Source organism: Silurus meridionalis, chromosome 12 (genome assembly GCF_014805685.1).
Source record: "Silurus meridionalis isolate SWU-2019-XX chromosome 12, ASM1480568v1, whole genome shotgun sequence".
NCBI classification, from domain to species: Eukaryota; Metazoa; Chordata; class Actinopteri; order Siluriformes; family Siluridae; genus Silurus; species Silurus meridionalis.
The window spans coordinates 20,439,811-20,452,062 of NC_060895.1; the positions used below are offsets into that span (position 1 = coordinate 20,439,811).

General features: G+C 40.2%; 1 protein-coding gene across 1 annotated transcript in view; it reads left to right on the plus strand.

Moving 5' to 3' along the window:
* Positions 1 to 12,252, plus strand: part of rxfp2b (relaxin family peptide receptor 2b) — a 61,566-nt gene that overhangs the window by 40,678 nt on the left and 8,636 nt on the right. The window contains exons 11-15 of the mRNA XM_046863403.1: positions 1,881 to 1,952; positions 2,052 to 2,123; positions 2,827 to 2,898; positions 4,490 to 4,561; positions 4,771 to 5,000. Coding sequence (XP_046719359.1) covers positions 1,881 to 1,952; positions 2,052 to 2,123; positions 2,827 to 2,898; positions 4,490 to 4,561; positions 4,771 to 5,000 — 518 coding nt within the window. The remainder of the gene's footprint in view (positions 1 to 1,880; positions 1,953 to 2,051; positions 2,124 to 2,826; positions 2,899 to 4,489; positions 4,562 to 4,770; positions 5,001 to 12,252) is intronic.

Here is a 12,252-nt window from a genome sequence, read left to right on the forward strand (position 1 = left end):
ATGATGAAACTATAAACAGATGAATTGGGTGTCATACAGATGGGTTCCCTTTTGAGTCTGGTTCGTCTCAAGTTGTCTTCCTCTTTCCATCTCACTGAGTTTTTCTTTATCGCATTTGCTACTGGCTTGTTCATGAACTTATAAACAAAAATGTATATTCATTATTATTTCTTTCTGTAAAGTTGCCACTGTAAAGACCATGTCCATTGTTAAAAGTGCTATACAAATAACATTAAATTAAATATTCAAATATCAACATACGCATATATATAGGTGCATCTTAATAAATTTGAATATCATTAAAAAGTTGATTTATTTTAGTAATTTAATACAAAATGTGAAAATCGTATATTATATAGATTTATCAAACACAGACTGATATATTTCAGGTGTTTATTTCTTTTAATTTTGATGATTATGGCTTACAGCTAATGGAAACCCAAAATTCAGTATCTCAGAAAATTTTAATATTATGAAAAAGTTCAATATTCGAGACTTGTGATGTCACACTCTAATCAGCTCATTAAATCCAAACACCTGCAAAGATTTCCTGAATCTTTAAATAGTGTCTCAGTCTGGTTCAGGATCCACAATCATGGGGGAATTCATGTCCAGAAGACCATCATTGACACCCTGCACATGGAGGGTAAGACACAAAAGGTCATCACTAAAGGAGCTGCTGTTCACAGAGTGCTGTACTTAAGCACATTAATGGAAAGTTAAATGGAAGGAAACACTGTGGTAAAATAGAAGATGAAAAGAAGCCCATTCAAGAATTTGGGGGAGCCACCATGCACAGATGTATCCATGTCCTACAACTGACGCATTCCTTGTGTCAAGCCACTCCTGAACCAGAGACAACGTCAGAGGTGTCTTACCTGGACAAAGGACAGAAAAAACTGGACTGTTGCTCAGTGGGCCAAAGTCGTCTTTTCAGATAAAAGAAAATACAATTTTGCATTTCATTTGGAAATCAAGATCACAGAGTCTGAAGAGAAGAGGAGAGGAAAAGAATACTCGAGTTGCTTGAGGTCCAGTGTAAAGTTTGCACAGTCAGTGGTGGTTTGGGGAGTCATGTCATCTGCTGGTTTTGATCCCCTGTGTTTTATTAAGTCCAAGGTCAGCACAGCCATCTACCAGGAAGTTATAGAGCACTTTATGCTTCCCTTTGCTGACCGACTTTATGGAGATGCTAATTAAATTTTCCAGCAGGATTTGGCACCTGCTCACACTGCCAGAAGCATCAAAAGTTGGTTAAATGACCATGGTGTTGGTGTGCTTGACTGGCCAGCAAACTCACCAGACCTGAACCCCATAGAGAATCTCTGATGTATTGTCAAGAGGCATCCAGGATGGATGGGTGGATGGATGGATGGATGGATGGATGGATGGATGGATGGATGGAAGGATTGAGTAGTGCTGTCAAAATTAATGCGATAATAACGCGTAAACCCAATAATTATATCTGCACTCATTTTATTAACACGCGATTAATGCGCATTTGTGTTTGCCCATTTTTATTAAAAATATAAAAAATATATATATATATATATATATATATATATATATATATATATATATATATATATATATATATAACACACAACACTCAACGCAACACACATTTATTCAGTACTTTATTATTTATTATTCATTTATTCACATTTATTCATTACTTTACTCAAATATAAAATAAATTATAAACTCCACTCCATACAGTGTATATATATATATATATATATATATATATATATATATATATATATATATATATATATATATATCTTCTTTATTTATTTTCTTCCACTGCAACTGAAATTAAGTGGTCTCTCCATAAAGCACTATCATTTTACAGTCCTTCACTCTGCTCTCCTTCCTAGATCACTGCGAGCAAATCAAATCAAGAGGCTTCCAGAGAACACTTTTCAGTCTCTCCATGTGCTGGGAGAGCTGTGAGTACCACCACAGCGTCTGTTTCACTAAATGGTAGATTTAACATGATGCATGATTATTATTACCAATTCTTAACAATGTTTGTATTTATTTCACAGAGATCTTTCCAGTAACCACATAAAGGAGCTGCCATTGAATATCTTTAAGGCTCTGCAGTCTTTACAGATACTGTGAGTTGTCTTTTGAAACAACCAGAATCAGTGACTTAGGGATTTGTAAATATGTGCACTTAAATTTTTTATGATTTCTAAGCCTGTTTAGAAATATTCAGACTATTTCTTTATCACAAGGGTTTAATTGGAAAAGTTATTATATATTTGTCATCGCTTATGACGGTCCTGATAACCCACAATGATTGGAGACAAGTTTATGGTTGTAAATCAGTGTAAATAATGTTATTTTGTTTCATTTTAGAAGGATGTGTCATGTTATAGTTGGGTCTCTGCCTGTATTTTGCCTTCTTTTGACTTTTCTTTAAACCAGCCTTGTCACCAGTTCACTGAACAGACCAGAGTAATATTTCTAGCCCAAAGCTTTCTAGTCCCTGACAAACTAAATCATTTATAAATCACATCAGACAGAAGCCACTTTAAAACATGTTTGGTAATAAACTTCTGTCTCAGAGCACTTTTAATTTGTGTAGATTTATTTGTATATTATTTCTTATGTATGTATATAGATTTATGTATATGATTGTATTGGGATTTCATTAGTACAGTATAGTTCATTGTTACCAAAATAGTCCAATATTTTATTTTTAACAAATATGTGTTTTACTTTGGATCTAGTTATGCACAAAAACCATGGTTTGTTTTCTGGAATTTCGATTACATTTAGTACCATGTCATCCAATATGTATTATATTGTTTGTAGAAATCTTTCCCAGAACCCACTGAGCCATATCCACCAAAGCCAGTTTGATCATCTCACCCAACTCCAGTCGCTGTAAGTAAACAATCAGTGTCTTTTTTTTACAATATTGTGAGTTTGTAGTTTACCATATGCTCTTATAACACTCTGAAATCCTCGGACTTGATTGATCAGAATACATTTGTTAATGGTCTTGAGTTTATGCAATAATGATACTTATTTTTGAATGCAATTTTACAGTCAATTTTTAATAGAATCAGCCAGGAACTTATTTTTTTATGTAAAGTTTGGTCAAAAGTTTGACTCCAACATGTACATTGATGGAATTCCATAATGGCCATAATTGTATTAAAATGTAAAAAATTTCTATATGATAGAAAGGTGGTTAAGCCATTGGACACTGGATCGAAAGGTCGCAAGATAAAATTGGCCAAGCTGCTTAAGTGCTCAGTTGTACTGTAAGCCACTCTAAATAAACGTATCTTGCATGTTACATATTAAGTCAAAAATAAAATATTTACTTGAAATAACCAAGTAAAAATAATTTAATTATGACTTAGAATTTCAACATATTATGTTGTTATAATGACATAATAGTTTGTATTAACATGTAATTACCGTAATTTCCGGACTATTAAGCGCACCCAAATATAAGCCGTACCCACTGAATTTGACAAAGATTTTTATTTTGAACATAAATACGCCGCACCTGTCTATAAGCAGGTCTACACTAAAACTAATGAACTTTACACAGGCTTTAATGAAAGACACTGCCTGTTACACGGCTTGTATCTAAACAGTAGCCTACCAAGAAAGTCATTGTTCACTGTCTTCCTCCTTCCTTTCACAACTATTTCTCTCGGGAGTTTTTCTTTTTGCATCGTCATGCGTTTAAAAATCACCATCGGTGAAGCTTTTCTCCCGATGCCGTGCAGCTCAGAACACAGGTGAAGTGTTTTTTCATGCCCGGGTGTTTTCAGCGTGATGAATGATTCGCATTTCCTGTTGCCAGTCCGAGTGAGCGGCAGGTCAAACGTCAGAGGAACATCATCCATATTTATGATGTGGTGCGGCCCGATTCAGTGGGAGCGCATCTGATTTAATATAAAGCGTTTCATTGGTTCACCTGAACCTGTTCCCAATTTCATTGGTCTAATGTTATGGGGCTCAGTTTTTTTGCCGGCTTAAAGTTTGTGAAACCGGGAAAAACCCAGGAAAAATCCATAAATTAGCCACTTCATTGTTTAAGCCACGGGGTTCAAAGCGTGGGAAAAAAGTAGCAGCACATCAACATAAATATTTTTCACTTGGAGAAAGGTTTCTGTATGACATAAGCTGATAAAATTCAGCAGTTATGAGTTATAAATATAATCAAGTTCCCAAATAAGACATTTATTCTTTTTTTTTATTCAATGGAAATAAATGTTTTATTTATTTATTATTTTTCATGCCATATTGTTATGAGAGGGCATCATTGTGCCCTTGTGTGTGTACTGAAAGAAGGTTTTGTACCATTCCAGCCCAGGGGCTGTGATCTGATAAAGAAAAAACTAAATTAAACAGAGGGCTGGACACTGTGCCAGTCCGACCCAGAACATATTGAAGTTCAGAACTGCTGGAAGCCAGTAAGAGATAATAACTACTGAATCTCTGCTGACTTTCACAGGGGCCTGGAAGGAGTGGAGATCCCAGATATCCAGACCCGCATGTTCCAGTCAATGAAGAACCTCTCTTACATGTACCTGATTATATTCTATAACAATTATCCACTGTTAAAAAAAACACAATGTCTCACTAATACTTAGGTACATTTCATAAAATCTTATGTTGTTGGATTGGTTCTGAGTTCTGACATGATCCCATTTACAGATAAAACGATGAATGATATACAGTCATATTGCTCGGGTACACAAGTAATCGCAAACTGTTGGGTTAACATTTCCCCAGATACTTTAAGAAATTCCAGTACTGCTCCTACGCACCTCATGTGCGGAAGTGCAAGCCCAACTCTGACGGCCTCTCGTCTTTTGAAGACCTGCTAGCAAATGTAATCCTCCGTGTCTCGGTCTGGGTCATGGCCTTCGTCACCTGCTTTGGGAACCTCTTCGTCATTGGCATGCGTACGCTCATCAGGGCAGAGAACAACCTGCATGCCATCTGCATCAAGGTTTTGTGCTGTGAGTATTGGAGTACAAATTTCATTTGTTCTGAGTCAAAGATGTGAAGAAAAACCCTGCCTTTTACATACATACATACATACATACACACACACACATATATATATATATATATATATATATATATATATATATATATATATATATATATATATATATATATTGTTGTTTTTGGTTTTGATAAAATGCTTTACATTAGAACTTCTCCCATAATATGCAATTATTATTATTGTCTTAGTACTTTAATACTATATATATATATTAGTGATAGTTAGATTCACTGATTCGTATAAAAGTTAACGATGTGATGTGAAGTGTGAGATGTGAAAGAAGTGTGCATCGGATATAAGTTGGCATTTGTATCGTAATGCATTGTTTTTTAATATATTTTTTATTTGCATAGATATAAACTGATTATTTATTTTTTTTCACAAAAAGGCCACTAATTTGTGACCAATATTTGATATGTAGATTAATTTCTCCTCACTAAACTGTTTCTCGAGCACGTTCTCTCAGCTCCACTGCTGCTTCAGTATATGAATATAAGGCATCACAACACTACAGAGACCGAGGTGTGACCTGAGAGTCACATAGAATACAGATTTACATGGCAGAGGTAGAGCTGCGTCTTCCTGGGGACAGAACAAGAAATTTTTTTTGCACTACAAAAGCCTGCTCATGAAAAAAGTCAGAAGTCAGAAAGCACTTAAGTAAATTGATGATTTGCTGTCTGTTGGAACCAAAGAAATAAAAGTGAACTATCAGTACCATATTGCATTGAATCGCATCGTGTTGAATAAAATGGAAATCGGATCGCACTGTAAAAGGGGTGAAGCGTATCTCATCGCTAGCTGCTTCATATGCATCTTTAATGTATTGTAGCGTTGAGTATGTGTTGCATGCTGAAATAAATGAAGTTCCAGACGTGCGTGATTTGATGGGTTCGTTTATTATCTCTTAATTTTTCTCTCTCTGCTTACAAATGGAAGCGCTAATTCCAAGCTTTTTCACACACCAAAAACTCTCCGCCTTTTTTTCCTATTAACTCTTTGTTTTCAGTCTTCGCTTGCACCTTTTTTCCCCTACTAGAGCCCCCTACAGTTAGATTGCTAGCACAACATGCCTTCTTGAGCATTCATCACAGCAGTTTGAGCAGTTTCATGCATTTACACAAACATTTCTCCAAACCAGACTTTAGTCATTAAACCCATCATAAATCCAAAACACAACCATCAAAATGAACTACATAATGTAAAACAAAAAAACATCTGGGGGGGTTATTATTTTCCTTCAAAACAGAAACATCACATTACATAAGCCCCACACTCTCCTCCAAAATGAATGTCGACTGACATACCCTAGTTCCAGGTAACAATGTGTTAACATTAGAGCAAGATAGCATATAAGGGAGTCAGTTACTATACTCAATGCTATTTTGTCTTGCAACTGCCTTAGTATGACATCTATCTCCCATTTAATGTCATCCACTGGCGTAGACACCACTGGCCACATGATGTCTTAAGGATTACCTCATCATAAGACGGGTCACGCATCAAGTACTGAGGGTTGTTCACCTGCGACATGCCCTATGCTCTATATACAGACCCACATATAGCTTTTTGCATGTTTCATCAAATTTTAGCAGTCTATGTGTCAATGTCTGTTTACTGGTACTTTATTTGCATTAACTAAAACATAAGTCTATAACCTGTTCTCCATGAACTGTTTCTTACTTAAGAACAATTAACTGTGCTAACAATACTTCACACAACAACTATGAAATTAAATAACTCTCTGTGCAATAGAAGGTTTGCCTAATGTATCATACGTAAATATCATGGGTGGATGTCTTTGTCTGAAAGGATACTTTCTCTGTGACAGATGTGTTACAGCTGGGCTACCCTCATCTACCTCGTCCGATGATGTCTCTTCTCCCGCTTCTGTCATTTCATTTTCATCCCCCATTACATCTGCAATTTTTCCTGAGTTTCTTTTCCCTTCATCACATTCCTCCTCTATGGGCAGTGCCTGCTCATCATCCAGCTCCTGGCCTAGATCTCCACCCATACCTCTTAACTGGAGCTCATTCTCCTCTGGACCCAACTGGCTTGTGCCTCTGCAAGCTGCTTTGTCGACAGTGTCCTTAAGCATCTCCAGTCATTCTCATCTACTGAATCCTCTTCAGCCACCATATTTACTTGACGTGTGTGTCTTTTTCTCTTTGGTTGCAATTTGTTTTCCTTCTGGTCGCTATTGTCTATGGGTAGGAAATCACAGGGCAGCAACAAGTTTCTGTGCAGGACTCTCGCTACTCCTGAGCCACGCTCTGGCTTCACTGCATACACTGGGCCATCTTCATACTTTCTTTCTGTCACAACATAAACTTGATCCTCCCAATAAGAACGTAGTTTTCCCGGCCCACCCCTTTCTCCACAATTTCTCACCAGTACTCTGTTTCCGGGCTGGAGATCCGCTCCATATATTTTCTTATCATAGCCGTGCTTTGCTCTACTCTGTTCTTTCTGGACCGTTCTTGATGCCAATTCATACGCTTCCTCCATGCGTTTTTTCCACTTGGCAACATAATCATCGTGTGAAGTTCCACACTCTCCCGGCTTCCGCCAAACATTAAATCAATGGGCAGCCTTGGGTTTCTCCCATACAGAAGGTAGTATGGAGCATACCCAGTTACTTCACTTCGTGTGCAGTTATATGCATGGACTACCTTATTTAAGGAGCTCTTCCAATCAGACTTCGCTTGACTCGGCAGGGATCTGAGCATTGACAGCAATGTTCGATTGAACCTTTCCACCTGTCCATTTCCAGCAGGGTGGTATGGGGTTGTGTGGGAGTGTTGGATACCACAAAATTCCTTCATCTGGGCGAACAACTTGTTCTCAAATTCCTTCCCCTGATCATGGTGAAGTTTGGTGGGAAATCCGTGCCTGAGAACAAAATCGCCAAAGATCTTTTCTGCTGCAGTTTTTGCTGACTTATTTTTACAGGCATATGCTTGGGCATAGCATGTGAAGTGATCCATTAACACCAGGATGTATTCGTAGCCACCCTTACAGCCCTCTTAATGCAGAAAATCTACTGACACCAGTTCAAAAGGGTAAGTAGTTACTATATTCACCAATGGTGCTCTCGTCATCCTGTTTGGACGTTTCCGTTTCAAACAGCTACACACTTTGGTAACGTAATGTTCCACATAACCCTGCATGTGAGGCCAATAAAATCTTTCTCGGATGAGGTTCAGTGTGCGCTCCACCCCTTGGTGTCCCATTTCCTCATGAAGCTCCTTAAGCACAAACTGGAGGTATTTGCTGGGCAGCACTATCTGAGTTCGCCCTGCTGATTGCCGACATAGTATTCCTTCCTCGTCCAGGTATAACTTGCTTCTCTGTCTGTACAGTACAGTCACCTCATTGCCACGGTCTCGTCTCATCAACTCTGGCCAGTGGTCTGCCATCACATACTCTCATACCCTTTTAGCACTGGATCTTTTCTTGAGCCTCTTTCAGTTCCTCAGTTGTCACTTTAGCCATCTGTTTTTCCCCTTGTTCCTGCTCTACTAAAGAACAAACTTTTGCTAGGGTTATAGGGCACATCCAGGGTCCCTCTTCCTCTGACTTCACAAGAAGACCATCTGTGACAGCAGCTACAACTCTTGGACTGGCCTCTTGTGAACAGGCCTGCATATAACTCTCCATATCCAGCGGCATTCTTGATAGCACATCAGCATCTCTGTGTATGCGACCTGGTCTATATTTGATGGTAAAATTGTAGTCAGCCAACTCTGCTATCCATCGGTGAGTGGTGGCATTGAGCTTGGCCGTGGACAAAACATATGTCAATGGGTTATTGTCTGTATAGACCACGAAGGAGGTGGCGTAATATAGGTATTCACGGAATCGCTCACAAATGGCCCATTTCATTGCCAGGAATTCCAGTTTCCCAGAGTGTAAATGATAATTCTTTTCTGGAGCCGTTAGTGTCCGTGACCCATAGCTAATGACTACCAGTTTCCCTTGCTGCCTTTGATACAGTACAGCACCAAGTCCATCTTGTGATGCATCACAATGCAATACAAAGGGCTCTTCAAAATCAGGGTAGCCTAAGATTGGAGGGTTCAGCAAGAACTCAAGAAGTTGACTGAGGACATTTTGGTGGTGTTCTGTCCATGATATCGGCTGACTGGCATGAAGTTGAGCTGTTTTTCGCCTTTCCTCCTTCCTTCTTACTACCATGACTTTTACGGCTTGCTTTATTTTCTGGAAGCTTTTCCACTGACAAAAGTTCATACAGAGGTTTGGCAATCTGAGAGAATCCAGGAATATATGTGCGGTAGTAGGACAGAAACCCCAGCAGTTGTCTTAGGTCACCCACAGTTTTAGGTTTACGGTCCCTTAGTGCTTGCACAGGTGCAATCTCTTTGGAGTCCATCGTAGCCCCTTTCGACACTATTTTTCCCAAGAACTTAACCTCAGACTTAAAAGCTCGCACTTTTAGCTGTAAGCTTTACCCCATGACTCTGGTAATGGCGTAGTACTTCTCTGACATCATTGAGATGCTCCTCGAATGTCTTACTATGTACAAGGTTATCATCTAAGTATGGAAGACAGGTGTTGTCTCTGAGTCCCAGCAAGCATTCCTCCATACTGCGCTGAAACTCAGCAGGAGCCGAGGACAAGCCAAATGGGATCCGGACCCATTCGTAAAGGCCCCAAGGTGTTATGAAAGCTGTAAAGGGTCGGCTGCCCTCTTCCACAAACCCCTGATGATACGCCTTCCCCTGATCCAGGACTGAGAACCATGTACTCCCACTTAAACTGTTCAGCATGTCTTGCACCCTAGGAATGGGATGACGGTCTGGGATGGATTTGCGATTGAGCTCCCGGTAGTCTATACAGAGACGAAGACTGCCATCCTTCTTGCGCACACAGACTACTGGGGATGCATAAGGAGAGCGAGACTTCTGAATCCATTTTTTATTTAAGAGGTCTTCCAGATATGCTTTTACCTCATTGTGCAGTGGTTTTGGCACAGAGACATACGTACGTTTTACTGGAGACGTGTCACTCAGCCTGATTTTCAGTTGGAGTGATGGGATGCACCCCATATCATCCTCATCCTTTGCAAATGCTTCACATTCTTCTTTCAGCATTTGCTGAACTTTCCTTTGTTGTTCAGGTGTCAGGTGATCTATCGACACTGGTGGGTCCCACCTCTCTTTGTTAACATCTTGGCCTGTGTTGACAACATGGTGTACACCTGTCCCCTCTCTACTTTCTGTGACTACTCGCGCCACCCCATCACCACTACTGACATTCCAGTCTGCTGTTACAACGACGGGTTGGGTGTCTGCTGGGTATATGGCTCTGACTTGCTGTACTCGTCCCAGGACCGTACGGGGAGCGAGAGTAATATCCCATTTGGTGTTGTTGGTAACTGGGATCTGTACTTTTGTTAAGTTCCACTTCTGAAGACTAACTACCATCCTGGCTACATTTAGCCCCTCAGGCCACTGTGGAATATCTTCTGGTTCAAACAGGACTTCCTGTTTTGCAGCAAGCTGACCAGTCCTAACATTACAACTTACTGTTGTCGTCTGTCCTGCTGCCACTATTATGTTTATCCTTCCCACCTTTACTATTCCCTCTCTTTCCGCTTGGTCCCCGTTCTGCATCATTTGGATCAGTGCAACAGATTTTCTGCCGTTGAATGAGAAAGCTTCCTTTACCACTTCTGAGACAACATCAGGGTGCTGCTCCATTCCCTTTGACACCAGATGCTGTATCACATTGTAGCCAATGATTGGAGGCTGCCCCACGCCTTGCTCCTTTGAAACAAGCACTGGCACCGGCAGTTCTACCTGAGCCCCTCTTTTTGGCCCTAGTTGGAGTTTCAGCTCCACCCATCCAGAGAAGGGAATGTCGGTTTGGTTTGCTGCTTGACCAATGAGTGTTTCACCTTCACTCAATAGTTCACTCAGGCTCCGTGTCTGTAGATGGGGAAGGCAAGTATTTTTAAACTCGTCATTGATGATGGTCACCTGCGATCCAGTGTCCCAGAGCGCCTTCACCGGCACACCTTCAAAGAAACAGTCAACCATACATCTTGGACCAATGAGTTTATCCAGTTTAGCTTGACGCTGCAAAGGAATGTGACTGATGTAGGTGGTAGCTCTGGCATGCTCAGCCTTTCCTTTTTGTTCAAGTTCTGCTTCCAGTTGTTTAATTCTTTGCCAGGAGCTCTTGGGTTTTCTCTTGTGGATCAATGTAGTTCAGAATGGAGGTGGAGCTTTCTGGTTTCATTGAATGGACAGATATCTTTACATCGCTTCTCCCCTCAGCTGGATTCTTTATTGCTCTACAACCGCGGGCAGCATGGCCCACAGCTCCACATCTGAAGCAGTGCTCACATCGATCCTCCTCACCTTTCTCCTGACAAGCTCTGCACCCCTTCCGGTAGCGGCCTCTTTCCTTGGTTATGTGTTCAGGAGGGCGATTTTGAATCCTCCTGAGTTCTGCAACTTCCTCTATCAGGAGTTTAACCATCTCATATAGCTCTGATTCTTTCTGTCCCTCCATTGCTGGTGCCTCTTTGCCTCTTCGCCTAAAGATGTCACTTGGCTGCTTATTAACCAGATCTTTGGTGGTCATATCAGCCTGCTTGCCAGAATGGGACTGCATTTCTGAACACAGCTGGTGTACTTTTGCCACTTTGCTCCCTGTGTTCTTCTTTTGTTTATTTAGTCTCTCCGTCTCGTCACCAGCTGCTTCATTTGTTTTGTTTATCAGCATTTCATCCGAGATCTCTGAATCATCCAGATACGGCCTCAGCTGAAATTTTATATGATCACTGCTCAAACCTGTCCCCACTGAGCGTAAGAACTTTTTCTGAATATGCTCTGTACTAAAATATTCACCACCTTCTTCACACGTGCGCAGCAACCTCTCTTTTAACTCAATAGCTCTAAATAGGAAGGCTTGTGGAGACTCGTTTGCATTTTGTGTAATGTTCAACAATTTGTAGTACAAGTCAGTAGAACTGTCCTCCTTGAAATGTCCCTTTAATATTACTTTCAGCTGTGAGAGTGAGATCTCTTTTGATTTCAAGCATATTGCGTAAGCTTAGTCCTGGGCTAATGGCTTTTATTACAGCTTCAATAATTTCTGCCTCATCATGGCCCCTTCTCAATCCTTTATCCACCTGATGCATTAAATTAGTGAATGACAGCTTGTCCTTT